The sequence below is a fragment of the Uranotaenia lowii genome, chromosome 2, assembly GCF_029784155.1.
Source record: "Uranotaenia lowii strain MFRU-FL chromosome 2, ASM2978415v1, whole genome shotgun sequence".
Classification (NCBI taxonomy): Eukaryota; Metazoa; Arthropoda; class Insecta; order Diptera; family Culicidae; genus Uranotaenia; species Uranotaenia lowii.
The window spans coordinates 185,618,499-185,637,965 of NC_073692.1; the positions used below are offsets into that span (position 1 = coordinate 185,618,499).

The following is a 19,467-nucleotide window of genomic DNA, read 5'->3' on the forward strand; positions in this document are numbered from 1 at the left end:
TAAAGGTTGCAGTTTTCAGTGACACGTGATAGTCAAAAAATTTTTCTGTGTACCTCTGTTAAACAGCTAATTATTTTTTAGCCTTATAAGATACGAAGTTACTGTCTTCGACAAAGTTGTTCAGCGGAAAATTACATTTAAAGAATGAAAAAATTGGCACAAATAGCATCAGCTGACTCGGTTTCACAGAAGAAACAAAAATGATGTTGATTTTTCGGTACAAAATATTCAATTTTTCTATACAAACCTAAAAGTTCAAATTTACTCATGTAAACGTTACTTAAAAATTCTGCAAAAAAACATGGATGAGTTTTGGACCAAAACGAAGCTTTTTAGATTCCAGGGATAGAGAAATTCAAAATTGACTCCAAATCGACTTAGTCCAATTTAACATCTTTCAAGATGGTTTAGATATGGCCTTACAAAATTCTTAATTTTTATTATTTGGTGATCCCAAACTTTGGGCCGCGATTTGATGTTTCAAACTGAGGAAACGAAACATTTACCATCCTCCTACGCTCCTGGAACGATAGGTTCCGCGCCGAAAAGGAAATCTCTTCCGTTCTCGTGTCAAACCGAATGATGAATGAAATGATGGGAAACCGTTGTCGTCGTCGTCGATACCGTGGAAAACCGGAAACCTTTTCCTCGAAGCTTGAACGTTCAACAAGTATATAAAGCAACAAGTAACGGATATTTTCCGCCGCAGTTCTTTCGGAACTATAGCTCCGGTATAAGCTGTCCGGGAAAATTCGTCCGGTCAGTCTAGTCTAACGGTTCCGCGAGTGAAATGGTTAAGGAGAGGAAGGTGTGGTACATATCTTTTGGGAATTCCCCTACCACCACTGATGATTGTTTTATTTAACAGAAAAGTGAAAGTGAAACGACAGTTTGATGACGGATATGTTTGTATGGTTCTGTTGACAAAGTTTTGGAAAACCAATAACTTTGCCATTAATTGTGTCTCGTTGTGCCCGACAGGAGGGCTCAAGCTCTCATCTCAAATTTACTGGATACAATGTGTTTATAGTTACAGAAGAAACAAAATGCTAGCGATGGTGACTGGAATTAAATTCCGATCTCTACAAATCTAATGAAAACAACGTAACTGGGCGAAAGAATAAAATAAACTAGGAAAAATCAAGCATGGTGAGAAGGAAATTGGAATTGATATGCAGAAGCAGTTCTGAAGAATCCATGGTGTGTGTGGTGTCAATTAAAACGGTTGGGATTTAAAAGTGCATACATTAAGCTGTAATTGAAGACGTCCAGTATGCTTGGGAATATCGAATGCTTCCAATACGGAGTATCTATTCACTGGAAGTGTATCGTACAAAACGGGATTACAGTGAATTCATGTTAATCTATTACCTATGTTTTTTTTAATTTTCTTCTCTTCTAAAATTCTTGACGCTGGAGGATTGAAATTTTAAACAGTAGGAATCAAATTCTGGTATTTGAATTTATTTTGAATTCTTAACTTTGAATACAGATCGATCCTATAGAATATTTTGAAACTTCTTATTCTGGACTAAGAGATGTGTTGCAGGATGGCCTTTAGCAATAAGGTGCTGCTTTCAGATTCAGAATATCTAACCTTAAGCTAAATTTTAACTTAAAATGTCAATATTATTGTGTGGATGAACCGAAAGCAGTATCGGTGACATAATTGTTGTAGATCTTGAAATCCAGGAGTGTTGGGAATTAAAATCACTGAATGATCTTCTGACGGTTTACCATGATAGATTGCCTTGTTGCCGAAAAAATAGTGAAATGATAAGGGGATAGTTTTAATTCACAGGGAAAAATTAAAACCGAGGCAAACTGATTTTGGAAGATTTTTGCGACCCGAACTCGCAACTTTTGTCAGATTTTTTCTCTCCCTTCTTAATTTCTAGCATTTTGTAATTTTAAAACCAAGCATTTTAGAGTGAAATCGATCAATGATAATTGATGAAGTAACTAACCTACACGAAAAAACAAAAAATATGTAAAATCTATTCATCATCCTCTATTCCACGATACAGATTAGAGTGAAGAATGCCAAAAAGTGAAAAATTCTCGGAAAAAACAATACAGATTTCGTCTAGATAATCTTCGTATTTTACAAAATGAGGAAACATGCTTACTTCTACTACATACTAATTTTTTCTCATGGTAAATTTCTCACAGTCTTCATGAAAATTGATCATTAAGTTAAAACCTTTTTTTCTATATCTTTTTGATATTTTACACTTTTGCTAAAAATTGCCCAAATTTTTTCAATGAACCTTGTATTTTCAAAATTTTTACCGGAAACAAAAGCTGATTAAAAATTTAAATTTGCATTTAGTGCTCCTAAATAAGTCGAAATTAGTTTTCAAATTTAACTTCAGAAAATGTGAATTTTGCTACCTTGTGTTATAGTTTTGAATGCAGATTTAGGGTTCTGGAGAAGAATTTGAATCTCTATCGTCAACACTAATTCCATCATATTTTTGTTACTTTTTGGCTCTAAAAACTCAAAGGGAACGCAATAGTCATAACACAGAATCTCTTTTTTCGATTCATTGTTGCTGAAAACTCTTGAGAAGAATTTTTCAAATTTAAACTCTTACTATGAATATTTTATATTCGATTTCTGTTTGGCAGTACTTGTATTTTTTCATGGTCATCCATAACATGAACGTATGATGTGATACATTTCAAAAAGAATCTAATAAAATCAGATCTGAAATTTAAATTTTTGTTTTTGAATTTCATAATATAGGTTATTAATTTTAAGTTCATAATTCAAATTTGAATGATGGAAAATTGAGGGCGAAAAAAACTCGCGAAAGAGAATCTTTACTGTGATTCAGAACCAGAATTCTTTTTTTTTGCAAGAAGTCATGAATTCCTTGTTAACGCAAGTGAAAACAGCACTTCTTTAGATTTTAAAATGAGGTTAGCTTTAGACATCTGATATGACTTCATAAAGTTTAAAAATTCTCAATAAACCAGCTGTGAACAAAAGAAAAAAAAGAGAATTTGAATTGCAAATTTAAATTTAATTTTCAGATATGTATTAGCTTTGTATTATTAAAGTAAAGTTTTATTAGAATGATTTTTCCTGATTCTAAATTGATAATTTTCCTTCGATTTTAAAAAAATATTTTGAAATATTAAAAAAATCCTAATGGAAAGCTTTTCACTGCTCAAAACTTTATCAAAAATGAATCTTTGTTCTAGCACTCAATATTATATTAACAAAGCACGAATCCAACTTGTTCCGCAAAAAAAAATCGATTTGAATTATTTTTCAAAACAATTTTTTGGAAATTTAGCAGTTAATTTGAAATTTTGTTAACCGTTATAAGATGAAGAAAAAAATTGGAAAAAATACTAAGGTAACATAGCCAATAGTTTTTTTTTTGTTTCAAGGTCCTTGAAAAAAATATTCCATGAAATTAAGCAAAACGCTAGCTAGAAAAACCTGCCATTTTAACTGCATTTTATTGAATCAGAATTATTATTCGGATATGGTTGTAACTATTTTCAGGAATTGATTAGCTTCCAATAATACTAATTTGCATAGAAAGCTTAGGAATGGGCAGAAACAATAATTGAAGAAATGTTTTATTTCAAGCTTATTGGAATTGACTGAATGAACTAACATACCAAAATGTCTTTTCCCTACAAATTTCCATACAAAATTTATAATCGTTGCACTAACTCAGGAATCAATCAAATCATCTCATATTTTACACTGATAGACACTGATTGCTAAAACGTTTGTAAAGTGTCACGAATAAATAGAAAAAAAACTTTTCACTAATGCTTGTGACCCATGAAATACAAATAAAAAATGGGAGCCAGAAGTCAATTTTTGCAGGAGTCTTAACATAGTTTAAAATAGGAAAACCTAATCATTTTGATTTTCTTTTCTATTAATAAATTTTACATTACAATTTCTTGCATTTTCTAAAATCTGTACTTATAAGACCTATCCGGATGAAATAAATGCACAAAATTTTGATTGTCTATTTTTGTCTTCATTATCAAATCTATATGAAAATTAAACTTGAAAGATTAAAAGTTAAGAGTTCATTATTTCTGTCAACTAACATAAAGCTTATTTTTAATATTTTTTTTAAACGCAACACAAATTTATTGACATTTGTTTAAAAAAATCTAAATGAGTACTTTATATTATTGAATTGAAAATTAAAACACTATCCATTCGAGGTGAACCACTTACTTTCGTTGCAGTTTGATTACACGAGAAATAATAACTAGGTTAATAATAATACGCATATCAATTATTTTGTGGTCAGAACTTATTGATGAATTTAGATTTTCAATGTGAATCGAACCATAATTTGTGACAGTGTGGTGAAATTAACGTGACGTGGAACCAACCTTCGGTTTTCCATCAATTGGTCAGGTGATCAGTAAAAATAACGAAGTATTTTCGATATATAATGTGTAACGTTTCGTCAGAATCGAAAGTCAGAAGGCGAGAATTACCTCTTCCAATTATTCCATTGGTTATTCATCATTCTGGGAAATTCGATTGCGGTTTATTTACCCTAGAGAAACGTATATTAATTTTTTCCCCAAAATCAATACCAGATTGTTATGTTAACCAACCCGTCATCGATTCTTTACGGCAAACGGAAATCAATTAGCTACATCTTACAAACAGATGAAATTGTGTTACGATTCAGTCCTGATGGGCCCAACCGAGGAGGGAAAATAAAAGTAATGACACACACCATCAGTTCAGTGATCCCTTGAGGATCTCACGACGAGGAAATCCCACACTCGATTTCGTCCGTCGTACCCGGTGAAGAAGAGAAAGACTAGTTGTGTGTGAGGACCCCCTGCCCGAACCCAAAGTGCCCAATATTGAAATGGAACCAATCAAGAAGAAGAAGAAGTGTCAACCGAAGAAGTGTGCCCGGCAGGGACGAAGATTCGTGCTGCTTGTGATGATGCTGTTGGCCAAATTGCCGTGGCTGCAAATGTCCATCATCGGGGTGTCGTCTTCATCGTTTAACTTCCTGAGGCGACCCCACGCTGGCTTGTGCGATTGCCTACCAGCTGGGGGAGGAGGAGGAGGAGGAGGAGCAGTAGCAGGTGTGGGTGGATCTGGAGACCGGGCGTCGTTTACCGGTAATGGCACTAGTTGGTCCCCGATGGCTGCCTCAAGGAGTGGCAGAGGAAGCAGAGCGTCATATCGCGAGACGGAAGTGCCAATCGGATTTCTTGCTGGCTATGTTCATTCGAAGGTTAGTTACTGGTTGCTCGTTAATTAGTTGGATATCAAAGTTTTCTCCTTTTTTTTTTTAAAAAAAAAAGAAATACTATACATGTTGTTTTTCCTATTAGCTTGAAGATAATTCTAGAAAATGATTCCTGAATAATATACTTAGCTGTAGAAAATTTCTATCTGCATCTTTATTGATATAAAAATAAATAAGTCTTAGTTTCCAAACTACATCGATCTACCTACATACATTGTCACTAACATGAACTACACAATTAAAATTTTCGTTTCTTTCCGCTATAACAACTAAATTGGAGAATAGTGTTTAGAAGTTTGCGTTTGGTGATGATTTTCCAACTTAGAGAAGTTTTAGAATATACAGTAGGTACTGGACAAAATAAAGTACGCAGTTGCTATGGAAATGTTCAAATCGTTTTTCTTTTGTCCCAAATAGGGGAATCTATTGAAAATATTTATATTAATAGGGGAGGAGCGGGCTATATGCGCCTATTAAGCAGAACACTGATTTTCTCAAATATCACGTCGAATATGTGTACAAAAACTATATACACTTGTGCAGGCATCTGTTTTCTATACAATGGAGTAATTTTTATGTTAAAATTTTCTTCTGTTTCCAAGAAAACGATTTTATTGTAAGTGTTGTCTAAAATGCCGAACCTCAAACCGTGCGGGCTAAATGCGCCTATTTATGTTTTAAACAAAATTTCTGTTTTTTGGGCAATATTCCCGTATAATTTCATTGAAACTGCTAGAAAGTTATAATTTCCGTACGACAAAGCTGAAGTTTTATAAAAATCTATGTATATTATAATTTTCTGGAATAAAACAAAAGTTAGGGTTGCCATACTATGGAGGAAGTTCATACATGAGAAAAACTTTATCAAATCTGTCTTTAGATCTTCAATTCATTCTTAAGATGTCATTCAGAGCTTAGATTTGAAGGTTCGGTGATAAAAATCATTTATTTATTCTATTTAACCTGTTATTTTAGGATGGAGGCATTTTACAAACATGATGGGGGCATACAAAAACACTCTATTATTCCACTATATAATTATTATTAAACGTCCACAAAAGCTGAAATATGTTTAATTTCTTAAATTCATTTGAGTAAGAAACAAAAACCATCCTAACTTTTGTTATAAACTTCTTTACGTATTATTTTTAAAAGTCGAAATATTGCATCAAAATGTATCAAAACATTGTATGATTTTTTAAAATTTTTTAAGTTTATAAATTCATAGAATTCTTTCTTGCCTTATGTTCTAAGCGTATCACCCTCAAAATGCATTGGTCAGATAAGCTGTCTAGTCAGCCATTTCGCCAAACAGCCGTAGGGTCATTTAACCCGATAGGCCCATTTAGGAAACCTTTCCCCTAGTAGAAATTTTGGGCGAAGTAGGCACACGAGTTTTTTCAGGTCCGTAAAAATTTGTGTTATTCGATTGTTTTTGATAGAATTTTTTTGAATAATTGTTCGAAAATTTGTTCCATTGTACGAGTGACCGGATGCCTACTGAAACACTGATCACCGGAAGTGGTTGGAACGTCTTGTGGGTAGATTGCTAGTGCAACAAGTGATGTGAATAGTGTTTCTCCTGTGCAATTGAAGTTAGATTCGTGTATATCGTGGATTTAAAATTGATGCATCTAAAAACTAAATGAACTTTTCGAACAAGTTGTCCATAATGTCGCTGAGATGTAACCCCTTATAGATCTCTCAAGTTCCGACGTGATAGCGGAGGTTATGTGTACCAAAAATGGTTCGTTTGATCAAAAACATTTTGGTGTAAGAAATGAGCCGGGACCGCAATTTTTACACATTGAGTGTTTGTTGGCCTAGTTCTTCGGATAATTTTAATGAAGAATTATAACAATCAAGTTCAAATCATAAACATTGAAATAAGTATTTTGAATGTGATTTTGAATAAGTGATGCTGGTGTGGAACAATATGATATTTAGATATGGGCGATCGCTAAGTTATAGCAAATTTTGGCATGCTGCGACCAGAGAAATTCTTAGCGCTGATTTGTGGGCCTGTTCAAAATCCCCTTAGCCTTTCTTGGTATCAAGATAAGTAAAATGGCAGGAGGTAAGTTGTTCAAATGTGTCGCTTTGTTTTAAATTTTATCCATAGATTCATAATAGCTTAACTCTATTATTGGGGATCCGTGGGGTGATTGGACAGGTCATCAAACGATTGGAAAACGATAAAAAATGGATTGTAAGTTCAAGTTCTTCTAAAATAGATCGATTCCCAAGATCGATTCAGCTGAATGGTTGCAGGATCAATCAACCTTGAAAATTGAAGCATAATAATCGATCTATGGAAGATCGATCTTCAAATTTTTGTGAGGGGTTCTGCCTGAAGCATGCTCTATGCGGAATAAGGTAGCGAAGTAAAACAGGAAATCTTATAAATTTGAAGTTCGAAGGTATGAGCAATAAAAAAATATGTTTTCAAATTCAACATCAGAATGTTTAACTTTCAATGACTTTGATTTACACCCTTATTCTCGTTTACGGCGTATCTCGCTTTCGTTCGAACGGATACTTTCGAACGAATTCGAAAAAGGTATTCTTGTTTTCGTACGAACGTGATACGTTCAATTTTGGTGTTGCCTGATGAACTTCGAAATTGTTGGGCAGCAACCTGATTGAAAATGACAGTTCCAAACGTAAATATTGGAATTAAAATTTGTTTTTTTTTGTGTCTTGAGAAAATTCATCGTCCAGAACCAGAGAATTTTTATGGGACACAACCCAAGAGATGAACAGTGGATCAAGGTCGTGCTCATCCGGTGAGTTTTGAAGCAAAACAACGGTAAGCAAAGAACATCCACAGTAGCCGGGGCTGATTCCGACATCGTCATCAGCAGCAGAAACGAACGCCTGCCGATAAATTGTGCCCTAGAAGATCGATGTGTTTCCGGTTTCAAAAAGGTGTCCTCAATTCCAGATGATAGTGCTGTAAAGCTCCCCCACCCGGAGTGAAAATTTGGAAACCGACCACAAGTCGATAAAAAATAAAATTTTAAAAATGGGGAATAAAAACTTATTTTATTTAAACTCCAGTTCCAAAACAATCAATTGATATGCCTATTTGAGCCACATAAATTTTATTATTGTGAACCACAACCTTCTTAAAATTCACAATCACCCTTAGTTCGCAGCATCGATTTCTTATTTTTAACTCACAACAATTTTGGTTTTACAAAATCGGTATAAAATTTCATTATTTCTCTTCAAACGTTCATGATTCGCAGTATCAGACTCGCGTTTGTCGGCCCATAGAAGAAATACGTTCGAACGAAAACGGGAATGCAAAGTTTCGTTCGTACGAACTATGTTCGAAAGATCGAACTGTTCTCATTCGTTCGAACGAAAACAAGAATGCAAAATGGCAAAACTTTCGAACGAATGTCATTCGATCGAAAACGAGAATAAGGGTGTTAGTGTATTTGACATATCAAAAACAGAATTAATATACATATTCATTTTAGACTGAGTCTATTTGGGGTCATTTTGAATTTCTCAAACCTTGGGATCTAAAAAGCTTCGTTTTGGTTCAAAACTCATCATTGATTTTTTGCAAAATTTTTAAGTAACGTTTACATGAGTAAATTTTATCTTTTAGGTTTGTATGGGAAAATTGAATTTTTTTGTACTGAAAAATCAACATCATTTTTAATTCTTCTGTTGAACTGAGCCTGGTAATGGTTTTTGTACCAGTTCATGATTTTTTAAAGAAAATTAAAGGAATTGGGGCATGGGAAGCTGAGTGCCTGGCGAGGTGTTGCATGATGTATTCAAATTAAGATGTTCGTTTCAGGCGCATCATACACCTCAAACTCGCTAAAAAAACATTGACAAGCTCGTAAAATTTTAGAAACAGATTATCTGAAGCCACAATAGTAAATTTGTGCTTTTGATACTCAAAATGCGAGCTTGAGTATGGGCGACTTTTTACGAGAAACTTTTAAATAAAGAATAACCAAATGATGTTCCCAAAGAGCAGTAGGTACCTTGATTTAAAATGTTGAAATATTCGAAGTGGCGAAAGAATTTTTAGCCACTTCTCAAGAAATTCAATGGTTATTTCTGATTGTAGACTTCCGCCTGCTGCCTCTATAATCCTGAATCGCGTACGGTTTTAGCCTTTTTCTTATAATTCGTACTCATGGTTCATTTTAAGCGTATTTTCAAGCAATTTCGGACGAATTTAAGCTTGAAATTTACGAATACATGAACAGGTTTTACAAGAAATTGAATTCTTTTCGACTTATAAGAAGAAGGAACAATTTTCTAAACATGAAAATTGCGATCTATTAAGGCTGTTAAGAGTGCGTACTATATTTTGTCTAAAGGAAAACTGTGTTTCAAATTAAATTTTTTGAAAAAATTTCTTCACCAATAAGATAGTGCATAAAAAATACTATAGTTCAACTGAATATTTGGAATAGATATTCCTTAAGTGACAAAAGATACAGTGATCTGAAAATTGTAACAGCGAGTGTGCACATTATTTTGTCCAGTATTGTATGTACATTCGACCAGGGGAATCAAATCAGAATAAAATTAAAAAAATAAAAGTTAATTGCTATACCAAAAGTTCGTGGCATAGAAAAATCTTGGTGAGCAAATGATAGCTGCAATAAATTGCAATCCTCACCTTTCGAAAGCAATATAAGATAACATTAGGAATGATTGTAAAAAACAGGATAAATGCTCGGAATGTCCTCTATTTTCATTTCGTACATTTTTCTGTCGTTCAAAATCAGTAACCCTGAATGATTAAAGTGAATTAGAATCTTTTTTTCTAGAAATATCTAAACATGGATTGCATTATTTAAAGCTTAGTTCTTTTAGAAATGGGACAGTTAAAAATGGGTGTATCTCAAAAACCATTCGTTTGATCCAAATACTGTCTATGAAGGAAATAAAGGTAATCTTATGATAATTCATGAAAAAATTGAAAAAATATATTTATCGTTTTTTGTAAGAAAAATTTCTACTTTATTCTTGGTACCTCCCATCGGCCGGCGCACACTTTTTTCAGTCATGATATTGATCAGTTTTTTCAACTTATACTTTGTCTCATTCAAATTTTAGGTGGCTACATCATTCTCCTTCAATTTCTGCTTATTTTCGGTCCAATACTTCTCTTTGAAAAGAAACTGAAGCTAATTTAGTGGAAACAGCTGCTTCAAAATTGACCAATCTTGATTATTTTTTAGCCACTTTAAAGCGTTTTCAATGAAATTTCTGCTCGAAAAATATGACAAAAACGAAGTAAAACCATCATGAGATTGAAGTTAAAGTATAATCGCTTAGTATCGATCGTAGGTTGCGAAGGGTATATACAAGGTTACTCATTTTAGGCTTTAAACAACAGGGAACAACAAAGTTTTCGTTTTGAAAATTGTTGTTATTTTCCCACAGGAGCAGAATTTTGATAAATCATTACATTTTAACAAAACAACCATCAAATACATACTTTAATATTCTTAGGACCATGCCACGAGCGGACATGTTATAGGATTCAAACGCTGGAATTTGTTTGAAATAAGAGTTTTCATAAGCCTTTTTCCGCTGAGTACTTCCTCGGAGATGAGCCAATCGCACGCGTAGAACACATCAATGATCTGGGTGTAATTCTAGACCGGAAGCTGGAATTCAGGACACACACAAACTACGTTGTCGACAAAGCCTCGAGAAGTCTCGGATTCTTATTTCGAGTGTCCAAGGACTTCAAGGATGTGTATTGCCTGAAAAGTTTGTATTGCAGTATTGTTCGCTCTATCCTTGAGTATGCATCAGCTGTTTGGTGTCCCTACTACCAGAATGGGGCCGAACGGATCGAGACTATACAGCGGCGCTTCCTGCGGTTCGCCCTTAGACACCTGCCTTGGCAAGACCCGTTTCACTTGCCAAGCTATGAACATCGATGCCGTCTCATAAACATTGACACTCTTCAAGCCCGCAGAAACGCAACACGAGCTTCCTTCGTCGCCGATCTCTTGACATCGCGAATTGACAGCCCCACGCTCCTAGAAGCCATTCCTCTAAGTGTGCGACCCCGTGGGCTTAGAAATCAAGATCTTCGATTGTATGTTCCCATTCGTTCGAACAATTATGGAGCTAATAGCGCTATCATCGGTGTAATGAAAACATTCAACCGTTTTTCTGAGCACTTCGATTTCGACGTTTCGAGAGATGTTTTCCGTACTAAAGTTTTAAGTGTATTGAGAACCCTGTAATTAGACTTAGTACTCTTTTTATATTAATTTTAAGTCATCATTTGGACCAATATGTGTTCCGTTGATTTGTAATAAATAATAATAATAATAATAATAATAATAATAATAATAATAATAATAAGAACAAACCGTGGAAGAAAATTTTCGCAATTTTCAATCATTCATATTTTAACAAGCAAAACACATAGTGGTGCTATTCTTATTTCGCTCACTGTATATGAAAATGATTATTTTTTCATTTCTTAAATAAATAAATAAATTTATAAGAGTCAACATAAATTTTGAGTAACCTTCCATGGAACACGGAAGTAAAGTGTCATTTAAATATTTAAAAAGAAGCATTCAAAATGAGCTGAGTAAAAAAAAACCAAGGGAATTGAAAAAAGTTTCAGTTTCCCTGAAGCCTAGTTCTTATTGAGAGAAGTAATAAGCGTCCAAAATACTCTGTTACGGCCGAACCGAATCGAGTGCGATTAGAAAATTTTCAAATCATAAAATTTGAAAATCATATAATTCATCTGACCGAGCTACGGCCATATTTATGTGCGTTTTATGTGCTTATTTCAAAACGATATTCTCAGTACTTTCCAATAAAACTGTAATTGAACTTTCTAGTATAATGTGGCCCCAGTTTGGAACTTTTGTATACCTTGAATTAGTTTTGTACACATTAAAACTAGGCCTTCATATTTAGGGCGTTGAGATAAACATTGCAGATCTCTTATGATTTTGAATCGGAACAAATTTACATAAATTCTACACCTTTACTTTCTTGGAAAAAAAAACTTTTGGTAATCGCGATTGACGATTTAAGGGTAAGGTTTTCTTCATCTACAAATTAGTCAGTATCTAATTAACTTATCTAAAACTTTGCTTGTATTTTTATGAAATTGTTGTGTTGCTCTGAGGGAATTATCAACTCACAATAGAATTGATAAGTAGAGGTTATGGATTAATTCAAACGCCAGATATTTGTTTCGCGCTAGTCATTTCAAGAAAATATGAAAAACAGCATATCTGTTATTAGCCGTCTATAAGATTCCAAACTCAATCTCAAACGAAGACAGACGCTCATTAATCTAAATTATTATCTCTTCGGTTAATTTTAAGGTGATTCTTGGGGCGCTACTGTTGGCAATCGAAAACATCAACAACGACACTAATCTGCTTCCGGGAAAAACAATCAAACTGAAGCCGGTTGATATCGGGGCCCAGAAATCGTTGAAATCCTACGCCATACGGTAAGTTTAGCTTAAAGAAGGTTTGTGTTTTTTTTCTTAAATTTCTACTCCCTAAAACGAATTATATTTTAAACGTACAAGATATTCTAAAATACAGGATTTTTTCGTTATCAAAACAAGAAATAACAATAAGCACTGGCATAAAAGCTATAGGTTTTTCTATACGATATGAAGGATGGGTACGCAAAAAACCATCATTCTGGACGTCATCGCCCTGGAAATATCTTTTATGTGTGTATGATTTCATATCAAACGGTAGGAAGGTACAAAATCCTGGCCCGTCTTGGTTTGTGAACTGCCGGTGAACATATTTCATATTTCTCACCAAAACCGGAAACGGGAAAAAACTTCCTCACATGATCCATTAGTTATAGGCGATTTTTTCCTCATGCGCTGACAAAAAAGGAAACATTTAAAGCGTTGACAAGGAAACTTTCGGGCGAAAAGGTTCAGCTATTAAATCATGGGAGTTCTGTTGGGTTTATGTTTTGTAAGAAAAAAAACTGAGAATCTTTAAACTAATTCAATGCGATCTAAAAAATGCTTCAAAAAATTTATCCCGAGAAAGAAATAAAAATCAAAGAATTTAGAAGTAGATTTAGATAATACAATGAGAACATCTGCTGCGATTAAAAAGATAAACGCTTTGATCCATTGACAATCATAATATGTCTCAAGTATAAAAAAAATCTTTTAAATAAACCTTCAGTGGTCTTCAAGATCTCCATAAAAATTCATAGAAAATACAAATTGGCACTATATAATTTGGAAATCTTTTATGGAACATTTAGTTTTCGATTGTTAGAATTAAATTATTTCACGAAGTACTTCAAATCAAACTACAAATCCAGTCCAGAATCTTTTCTTGACCGAAAAAAAAACATTATAAAGTGTTCGACCGATTGAATTCGGTGAATCAAAATATGAAAAAAATCACGTGCTGCACATGATACAAGTTATTGATTCTTTGTTTCCCGTTTCCCCAAATGTAAAGTCCGGAAAGCTCTGAGCTTTCATCTTTCCATTCAATTTTGGCAAAGTTTTGCTAATTAATTCACGCTAAAACTGATTGATTGATGGAATATTATTTCCGGATTTTTTTTAAAAATTAATATAGTATACAATTGCGGTTAAACTGTAACAATAAGTTTTGTAATTATTTCATGGTTTCGAACATTTTGCCAGCCACAAAAAGTTCGACCTTTAAGATTCTGTTTAGAAAAAGGTAAACAATCTCGATTCATCCGACATTTTTGTGACATCTTTGATGTGGGTGCGGGTGCGAGATTGATTGTCATAAAATTATTTTTAACGTTGCTCTCCACGACAGCAGCATGTTGTGAAATAAAAAAGGCTACGATGTGTGTGGTTGGGTCCAAGGAAAATTAAGATCTCCTGCTTGAGTCATTAATTTTCCGTATGGTTCGTGGTGAAGAAACATTTGACAACTTTAAAGCAAACACATGTCAAAAGTTTCATTCATAAAAAATAAACGAAAGTCCTGACTGAAGAATATGAATTGCTGGTGTCAGTAGAAATTCTAAAGGTAACACATAATTCGTTTTGTCATTAAGATAATCTGTTTATTTTATTTATTAAGTGTTTATTGTATTTATTAAATGTTCAGAATAATAATCTTTAAATAAAACATATGAAAAATGTTACGCGTTCTTAAATAAGCAATTTTTTTTAAATAATTCTTACAAACTTCGGTATGAAAATGTTATGGTAAACTTTATGCACCTGCACTGCCTTTCTAAGCAAGAATGTCCCATGTGACTTTTTGGGTCATTTTCACTTTTTTGTTGGAAACGGTCTCTTTTAGTGTTAACTTTCAAATAAAAACACAAACAAGTATACTTTGTTCTGAACTTATACGAAATTTTCATCAAGGTGGTTGTCTCTATGTTGATAGTTCTACGCAAGAATGTCACACTAGAGAAAATTCTATGAATGCAAATTTTATTAAAAAATTGTCTTAAGATGAGTTCAAACTGTTGAATTTAATGTTATTCACTGAAAAGAACACTAAAATAGAGGGCAGAGGAGGAGCGAGAAGCCTTGAGTGTTTTATTCAGAGAAATTTTCACTAAACACTTTTCGGTAGGCACTACTTACAAGATCCATACTCAACTATACATTTTTATAAACAAAGAGGAACGTTTTTCTCAAATCACGGTTTAGCATGAGTTTTTGGGAAAAAAATAAACTACGCAAGCTTTTAAAATGATAGAAAAATTGTAGCCGTGTGACAGTTTTTCGTAGAACTAGCATCGGCATGGGTTCTGATTCTATGCAAAAGTGTCACACGGAGCATTTTTGGCTCTAATTTTTTGTAGGAAATGTAATTTTTTTGGCAGAAAACATTGAAAAATGATTAACTTGAACTGTTCACTACGAAAAAACTGTCGGTGAATTTTTAGTTTTAGAGAAAAATTGGAAATATAGCTGATATTTCAATCGCGTTTTTCTCGTTTGCACGTTTTTCCACATGGGACAATTTTGCTTAGAACGGCAGTGCATCGAAAGAAATGAAAATTACTGCTAAGGAAGAAAAATTCTACTAGCTCAATCGAAGAACTTTTTGGATACTACATAGTCGGTGAAGATATCTATTCCATCCTTCATCTGACTATTTGAATCCTTTGAAGTTCTAAGAATGGATTGTCAGCAGAGAGGTGGTTTTTTTTGTTATCGATTTTCCACCGTCATGATTTTCAATGTCACTAAAATAATAACAGCACGTGTAAAAGATCATTTTCTCGCACATGTATTTCCATTGAGCCTGCTCGAATTTGAAATACCTTAACATCTCGTATCAAAAGTTTTTGTCTAGATAGAATAAGATGAGTTAGGATAAAACAAATGAAAACAAAACAAACGATAAATCAAGGATCAATTGGACAAAAATAGACAAAACAATTTCTACTAATTTAAGATAAAATATATAAAACAAGATTAAACAGGATAATTCAAGGTGCATCAAGTGAAAAATGTAAAACAAGACAAAAACATATTAAAAAGAGGAATCAAAAAGGAAAATTATATATTGAGATTGAATGAAGGGAAACAATAGAAACATAACAAAGCTAGAAAAAGGATAACAAAAATACATAGAGGGAAGTGTTTCTAAATGCTTATAGCGGGTAATTTGCGCATACAGCCGATTGACGAATTGGATAATAAATCAACATATCCAAAAAAAAGAGAATGGTTTTCATCATTTCGAAGTAATTAGAGATGTACCGAATAGTGGTATTCGGCGAACGGCCGAATACCGAATATTGACCTTTTCAACTATTTGGCCAAACGAATATTCCGTCGAATATTCTGTTGAGCTTTCAACATAAATACTGCAATTTCTAATAGAAATCTTAAATTTCCGCCATTCAAATGTACCTGATTTATTTAAGTCGATTAAATCCAACCAGATGTATCAGATCTTTTTGAGAAGAGTTCTCTTTCATTTTCAAAATGTCACCATTAGCTGAAAGGACATCAGATGGCTTCTTGCTTCAAGGACGTTTATCACAAAAAAAATTTGATTCCAGTGAAATCTGGGACAAAACATGTCAAAACAGATGTTAAGATATTGCTTCTTTATATCGAAAAAAGAACGATGATCTTTAACCTTAAGCATACAATACTTTCTACAACACTTATCTACAAGGCCGGGTCTGAAAGATTTTTTAAAAAACTTGTAAAAAAGGGAAAATCTGAACCAAAACATAGGCATTATTCTGAAACATACAATTGGAAAAAACTAAAATTACTCGAAATTTTAAGGTTTCATCGGATTACAACAGCAATGTTCAAATCGTATCTTATGAATTAATTCACTCTAAAAAAAACGTTCTGCAATAGAAAATTTGAAAATTTTCAAGGAGATTCATATTTGATTTTTTTTTAATTTGATTTAGCAAAAAATTTGAATAAACCCGGATAAAATCCAGAAAGTTTAAAAAAATATGTGGCCATCACAGTCAGATTTGACTTTTCTCGAATTCTTTTGCCTGAATAAATCAAGAAAATTTGGAATAAACGATAATCAAAGTATAAAGCTAAGTTTTACTGAAACCATAAGTTTTGTTGATTCAACATTACCTTTGGATATTTAATAAATTATCCAACCTCAGTTAAAAAATTTGAAAAGTCTGTTTTTGTATAAAATTTTTAAAATAACTATTCAACCTATTCGGCCTATTCGGTCGAATACCTAGCTCAAATATTCGGTGAGCCGAATAGTCGGCTTAACGGTTTTTTGGCGGTATTCGGCGATATATGTAATTTAGGGTTACCATACGTAATCTGTTAAGAGTACATGTACTCTTTTTCGATCGGAAAATGGGCGTACTCTTCTTTTTCTGACATTTTACGAAATGTACTCTTTTTTAATGAGAGCTATTTACTCAGAAAAATGAACTTGTTTGTTTTAGTATTTGAAGATTAGTTACCACATTTTATACAAGAAATACAACTTACAAAATGTTCATTGCCTTACCTAATTATCCCGTATTTATGAAGGCATCTGTAAATCGTTATTTACAAAGAACGTGAAAAGCGCCTTTGAGTATGCAATAAACCCCCAAACAGTTATCAAAGAGCACAAAAGCATTATACCGTAAATCGGGGTAACTTTGATCACAGGGGTAACTTTAACCATCAATAAATTTTCCCACATTATCATCAATAACTTAGTCTATAGTTTGAATTTTTGGATACTTTTTTCTACGTTTGAAAGCCTTTTAATTGAGTATCAAATAGTCAAAATTTGGTTTGTATGTAAAATTGTTTTTTCCAGAGCTCGCCAACAAACAGCTCTCCTGATGATATCAACAAGTATTTAGAACCAAACGGGTGGTTGAATGTGAAAGAACAACTTTTATTCTTTGTATACTTATAGTGCTATTTTTTATAGTCATTTAATGATAAATTCCTGATATTTAAAAAGAAAGGACATTTTCCAAGAGTAAGCCCTTATTGGACAAATGGATAGGAATCGTATCAAATGACTAACTTTGAAGAAAAAATATAAATAGAAATAGTGGGAGAACCTAGGGGAATGTGTGAAGGTAAAATTTCATTTGTATTTTGAAGCTTAAACTATTTACGTTAAACCCGTAAAAATTGAGACTGATCAATGTAACTCCAAGGCCCAAAGTATCAATTCCTGAACAGCGAAGAAATCGATTTTTAAATCAAATTCAAAGTAGTTCAATAAATTTCTGTACTGGTTTTAAATATATGGAACATATCACATTCCCCTTAATAGGAAAAATAATTGAAAAATATTGAAAAAAATAATCAATTACGGATTACGGATTACGGTACTCAAATGTTTCGTTGCGCACAAATCAAATATATATAGTTTGGGCAAAGGAAATATAGGCGCCTAAAATCTAATTTTCAAACCAATTTTTTTTATCGGGTTTGATGTGGTTTGTCAGCATAACATCTAATGGGACTTTTGCTTCGAATAATCCAAATAGGATAATTCAGACCCTGACTTTTCTCTTTTCATTAGTTGAAAAAAGTTTATAAGAAAATTTATAATTATCATATATGTACGTCATACCTACGTTTTCCACAATATTTTCTAAGCGTTTTCGGGTCGAGCAAATCCAGGAATTTCTACCCAAAACGCTTGCCAATTTCGGGCATTGGATTTTTAAATTTTCAGACAATATCCGGGCAAATCTGACAACAATCCATGCTTTTCTCATGAAAATTCAAAAGAAAAAGAAAGCGGTATTCAGTTCCAATTTTCATTTCTAAAAAATGTTTGCACTTGTCTGTGCAGTGTAGTTATGGAATTTTGCTTAGATTTTGGATAAATCCGAGCATCCGGTCCTCGATATCTGGGAAATCGGACCGGACCGGGCTTTTTTTCTATGAAAAAGTAGGCAATCTGGAATGGTTAATCTTACCTATTACTCCCAACAAATTGACAGCATTTGAATGACTTTGAATAAATCTGTTTTAATTTGATTTTCTTAGAGTTTATTTTACTCTTTTGGATTTTTTTTATCATTGTATTCTTTATAGCATGGCGGGATATGGTAACCGTAATGTAATTGTCAGTCTTTTTAAGCGCACATGCGCAAATTTTCAATCCAAATCAATGCACAGTGGTCCAAGACATTGTGACAAAATTTATTACGGAGATACTATAACAGATAGACAAATGGTGTCTTCAGCAAAAATGCTCATCAAATCATGGGCTTTAATAATCCTAAATTAAATGCTAGAGAGTGTCATTAGCGTCCATGGCGTCCAGATTTAAGATGATCCTTGCTTTATTCGATTTAAGATTTTCAAGTGCATGGTTTGATAAACATTTTTACAGAAGAGTGAAGACACCATTTGTCTATCTGTTATAGTTATGGTATCTTCGTAATTAATTTTGTTTCGATAAAGTTCCGTCCTGAACCACTGTGTTGTTCACGTTATTTATTCAGTCTGTAAAGCCTAAATAGGTTAGACGATGTCTGTCTTTTTTAAAAAAACAGTAAACAGGTAATATGAAGTGAAATGCCCCATTCAAAATCGGCATTTTCAAGCCCGAAAAAATCGGTATTCGGTATGAAAATTCCAAAAATCGGTATAAATACCGATTTTTTCATAGCTCTAAAAACCAAGTTTTTTTTAAAGAATATTAAAAAAAGGCTATTTTCAGCCTAGTTTCAAAAATTATCTCGAAAAAAGAGCAGATAA

The 19,467-nt window shown here is 33.1% G+C and overlaps 1 protein-coding gene across 1 annotated transcript in view; it reads left to right on the plus strand.

Moving 5' to 3' along the window:
* Positions 1 to 725: 725 nt before the first annotated feature.
* Positions 726 to 19,467, plus strand: part of LOC129748424 (guanylate cyclase 32E) — a 65,799-nt gene continuing 47,057 nt past the window's right edge. Inside the window, exons 1-3 of the mRNA XM_055743046.1 lie at positions 726 to 1,149; positions 4,594 to 5,252; positions 12,623 to 12,753. Coding sequence (XP_055599021.1) covers positions 4,875 to 5,252; positions 12,623 to 12,753 — 509 coding nt within the window. The 5' untranslated portion in view covers positions 726 to 1,149; positions 4,594 to 4,874. The remainder of the gene's footprint in view (positions 1,150 to 4,593; positions 5,253 to 12,622; positions 12,754 to 19,467) is intronic.